Below are 5,424 nucleotides of genomic sequence, written 5' to 3' on the forward strand. Positions count from 1 at the left end.
TTTGACAGTAAACATGCCTGACTGATCTAAATTCCAGAACCACGAATCTTGTCTAATTTGAGCCGAGATTGGTACTTGTTTAATCAACTGGATGTCCCTTTCGTTAAAGATGTCTTTCAGAACTTCCTCATCCCATCTAGTATGTCCCTCATCCATTAAATTTACGACTCTCATGCCCTGCAACTAAGGAGGTGCACTTGTTGTTATATACCCATTCTGTTGACAAGGTAGCCAAGGTGTTGTACATACTTTTGTATCCTCTCCATTTCCAATCATACGTATGCTACCCCTCTTTAAAATTATCTGTGCTTCATATATACTTCGCCACATGTAACTTGGATTCTTGCCAAGGCGTGCATTTAAAAAATCCATCTTAGGAAAATATTTTGCTTTCATTAAAGCAGTGACTAACGGATTATCTCCATTCAAAAGCCTCCATCCCTGTTTAGCAAGCATCGATACATTAAAACACCTCAAATCCTTAAACCCAAGTCCGCCATTGAATTTACTTTCACATAGCCTCTCCCAAGCCATCCAACGAATCCCCTTATTTCTTCCTTTGTTACTCCACCAATATGAGTTCATCAGCCTTTGAATATTATTACACACCTCTCCTGGTATGCTAAAAAAATTCATCCAAAAATTAGGCACAGTCTGGGCAGCTGTTTTACGTAAAACCATCTTACCACCTTTTGATATCGACTTCATACTCCCGTTCTGCAGTTTTTTGCTCACCCTTTCCTTCAAGAAATTGAATACACTAGCCTTTCTTTTACCAACAAACATTGGTAATCCAAGATAATTACCCGGATTCCTTGATTCCTGAACTTGCAATATATCACATACCTGCCTTTTACAATATGTCAGAGTGTTGGGACTGAAAGTCACTGCAGATTTCCTGTAATTTATAGTCTGTCCTGATAGGTTTTCATACCTCTGCAGAATACTTTTCGTGCTATTAGCTTCCTGAGCTTTTGCTTTGAAGAAAAAGTAACTGTCATTTGCAAATAGCAGATGAGATATTGTCGGTGCTCCCCTCGCTATCTTGCAACCATGTAATAGTCCTGCTTCCTCATTTCTTCTAAGCATCGAACTTAACCTTTCCACGCACAAGATATACAGGTAAGGGGAAATATGATCTCCCTACCTAATTCCCCGTTGTGGTAGGACATTTCCAAACTCGACACCATCATGTATGAAACTATACGACACTGTCCTTACGCATTGCATGACCCTGTCTATCCACATGCCACCAAACCCAAACTTCTTTAGCATGCCTTCAAGATACTTCCACTCAAGACGATCGTAAGCTTTTGATATGTCTATCTTAAAGCCCACCACTCCATTTCCACCTTGAGTTTTTCTTCTAATATAATGGTTTAATTCGAAGGCAATCAGTGCATTATCTGTAAGGAGCCTCCCTTGCACAAAAGCACTTTGTTTATCCGAGATTAGACTTGGCAAACAAATCTTTAAGCGATTTGCCAATACTTTTGACAATACTCGGAACAAAATATTACATAAAGAAATCGGTCTCACATCAGTCATCTGTTGGGGTTGTGTTACCTTAGGTATCAAGCACACCAAAGTATTGTTTACACCTGCTGGTAGATCTCCTATCGCAAAATACTTCTGGCAAAATTCCACCATATCCCTTCCTACAACTTCCCAATATGCTTGGTAAAACCCTGGGTTTAACCCATCAGGTCTAGGCGATTTTTCCGGATACATTTCAAACAATGCTTTTTTCACTTCCTCATACGTAATCGGCTTATGTAGTTCACAATTATGCTCCTCTGTGACACCGTTAACCACCTCCTTATCTGTTAGCTCGCCTGATGTTCCTGAGGCTTGGAATAATTCATCAAAATATTGTGTAATAATATTTTGAATTTCTTCACGACCTTCCCTCCACACTCCAGACTTATCCTTCAGTTTCACTACCTTATTATATTTTTTCCTCCCTGTAGAAAAATTATGAAAAAACCTCGTATTTTGATCCCCTTCGCCTAACCAAAACTGCTTCACCCTTTATTTCCAGTATATTTCCTGTTTCTCAAGCAATTTCATATATTCCCACCTTGTTTCATTGTATTTCTTGACCCCGTATTCATCCCTTCTCGCTCTATATCGTCTCATTTCTTTTCTATAATCCTGCAGTTTGAGTCGCATTTCTTTAACCTGGCCTCCTCCCCATTCTGCAAGTTTCCAGCAAACATACTCCACCTTTTCCATAATTGATCTTCCCATAACCTCCTCCCAACTGTCTTTAACTAGCTTTTGGCACTGATCCTCTTTTATCCACATATTTTCAAAGCGAAATCTGCGAGTTTTAGGCACATAAACTTGGCGATTTAACTCGAGAAAAAGAGGCAAGTGATCAGACGTTGACACTTCTAGAACTTTAATCGTAACTGTTGGAAATAGTCTCCTCCACTCATAATTATCTATGCCTCTATCAAGTCTTTCTTGTATCCATGTTGGACTCCCCCTCGAGCGCTCCCAAGTGAACTCATTCCCCACATAACCAAGATCTTGCAGGCCACTCTCGTTAACAGCCTCCTTAAACCCCTCTAAGAGATACCTATCTTGCACTCTACCTCCTCTTTTCTCATGAACATACATAATATCATTGAAGTCGCCAATGATACACCATGGTAGCGATGATCGATCAACTAGCTCTCTAATTAACTGCCACGACTCTCTTCTCCTTCGCCTTTCTGGACACCCGTAGAACCCAGTGTACCTCCAGCGACCCACTTGATCATAACTTACTTCGAAATCTATAAAGTGATTATTACTACCTTTCACCTCGACTCCTCCTTCATTACACCATAACAATGCTAATCCCCCTCCATGCCTCTGAGAGTCCACTGCAAACCACCCAGCAAATTACAATGCTTTACAAATTCCTTCAATCCTATTCCCACTAATTAATGTCTCTGATAAGAACACTATACTTGGCCTTATTTATTTAACGATTTCTTTAAGAAATCTAACTGCTCGTGGCTTGGCCAAACCACGACAGTTCCATGCTAGGACACTCATAATACTCGGTGGGCCTGGAGTCCAGAGCCCACCCCAATCAAGTTTTTTGAGATGTTTCCATTCTCTAAGTTATCCATGTTTTGTATTGACAACCCATCTGTAATCATATTCTCTGGCCCATTATTATTTTCCTCTTGATTTATCTCCATCCGTTTTCTTTTTGGCTCCAAAATAACTCTGTCATTATCTTTAGAATTCAAATTTATTTGCACACCCTCATTTATCTCCTGATTACGCGGTGTAACAATCACGGCGCCATAATCTCCATCTTTCTCGTGAATTATCTCATCCCTCTCCTCAAATCTCGCCATCTCTTTCTCCACATTTGAACTTGATTGACCTCCGGTAGACCCACCAGTTTCCGACCATCTGCCACCTACTTCTGCATTACGAAGCCAACGAGCTCCTGGCCCGCTTCTAGTATTTCGATTTTGAGTCCTCAACCATGTTCCATACGCTCTTTCTACTTCTTTTTTCCAGATTCGCGTATACAACATTACATTCTTTTTCTGTATGTCCCACAATACCACACACGAAACAAAACGTTCCCAGCTTCTCATATTTGAAATTTATCCAACTCCACGATCCACCTTCTCTTTTAATTCTCATACGTCTGCGTAGTGGCTTTTGGATGTCCAGTATAACTCGAATCCGCACATAAGGTTTCTATGTACCATCAAAGCTTGCAGGGTCTGATTTTACATACTTCCCAATGTACATACCCACATTTTTCATGACTGTTTCTGACAAAAAAACCTTTAGGAAGATCATGTACCTGCACCCATATCTCCATTTCCTTCAATTCCATGCCTTGTGGATCTTCACCTTCATTTTGTTGTTTATATATCAGCATGTTTTGCTCAAACGACCAAGGTCCACCTTCAAGAACTTTCTTTAAATCCATAACATGATAGAATACAAACGAGTATCTATAGCCCCCTATATCATGAATCTCTACTCCCTCTTTTGGTCTCCATATTGAGGCCATCACATTTTGCATTGCCAGGAGATTAATATTTTTCTCCGTAAGGAATTTACAAATCAATACGAATGACGGTTTATTCTTCTGCACCTCCTCATTACCCAGCACAATACCACCTTCTTCTTCCTCCTCGATCGATAAGTTTGCATATAGCGTTTCCAGGCTTGTTTTGTTATACTGACTCATGGTAACCGATATTCTAAACAAAATGAATGGATGATTTTTTGACACAATGAGAATATGACTTGACTAGAATAATTTACAACTGATGGAGAAAAATTATTGAAAAAGTTTTATAAACTTGCCATACGGACAAGACAGACTCTGAATATCAGAGAGGAAAGTAAGTTTTTGAATGTGTTGTTTATTTGAATAGGAAACTTTCACCTTTTCTATGTTATTTCTTTAGTTAATCTCCAACCATTATTCCAAACTTATTTATAAACTCTACTTCAAACGTTAGATGTAAAGATATATACATATACGAAAAAATGAATGATTAAGTAAATATTTTTATATAAATACATAATATAAATGATAATGTTTATATCATATTTTTTAGCTAAATCTTTTTATCAATTTTACAAAGAAATAGTTTCAAATTTAAGTTTACTCCACTTGTTATGACTTATTAAATTAAGTCTTAACTCATAAAAATTTAATTAAAAAATTTGATATTTGAACTTTTTTATTAATTTATTCAAATTTTATTTCAAATTACACAAAACATATATAAATACGAAATAGAAATACATAACTACAAAACAAACCCTTAAAAATCGTGTTCGGACTTAGCACTCATTTAAACGTATAATTACACAAAATATACGAATTGCGGGAATACACAGGCGCATGACGATAAAACTAAGAGCAAATCTGATACTCCCTCCGTCCTTTTCACATCTTTACAATTTCCTTTATACGATGTTCAATTCATTTACATTTCAAAACTTACTAAAAATAGTCAATAGATTCCCCAATTTCCCCATTTTTCCTCGCTTTTTACACTATTTTTATGCCACTATCTTTTTTTATACATTAAAAATTAATGAATTCCACCACTTCACCCATTTTTTTTATTTTTTTCATTATTTTATAACTATTTCTTAATTTTCATGCCCGATCCTTTTGATAACAAATCAAAAGGACCGAGGGAGTGCTATATTAGTATATTGTGCACACTAACTTAAAATTATACCCCATATAATTATTGAAGCCTTTGAAAAAACTGACCCAATTATGAGAAAAAGATAGCCCAAAGAATAAAAAAACGTGCCGACATTAACACTTTACCCATTGTTTACTAAATGAAATTATTATACACTCATCCGTCCCTACCCCTCTCCTAAATTACACATTCAAATTTATACCCCCGCTTTCTTTTTATTCTTGTC

The 5,424-nt window shown here is 37.2% G+C and overlaps 1 protein-coding gene across 1 annotated transcript; it reads right to left on the reverse strand.

Moving 5' to 3' along the window:
• Positions 1-183: 183 nt before the first annotated feature.
• Positions 184-4,216, reverse strand: LOC141673774 (uncharacterized). The gene is made up of 5 exons (XM_074480514.1): positions 3,824-4,216; positions 3,054-3,557; positions 2,081-2,862; positions 1,148-2,029; positions 184-1,099 (listed from the first exon to the last, which is right to left on the reverse strand). Exons 1-5 carry the CDS (start codon positions 4,214-4,216, stop codon positions 184-186), a joined length of 3,477 nt encoding a protein of 1,158 aa, XP_074336615.1.
• Positions 4,217-5,424: the final 1,208 nt, after the last annotated feature.

The sequence above is a fragment of the Apium graveolens genome, chromosome 7 (assembly GCF_009905375.1).
Source record: "Apium graveolens cultivar Ventura chromosome 7, ASM990537v1, whole genome shotgun sequence".
NCBI lineage: Eukaryota > Viridiplantae > Streptophyta > Magnoliopsida > Apiales > Apiaceae > Apium > Apium graveolens.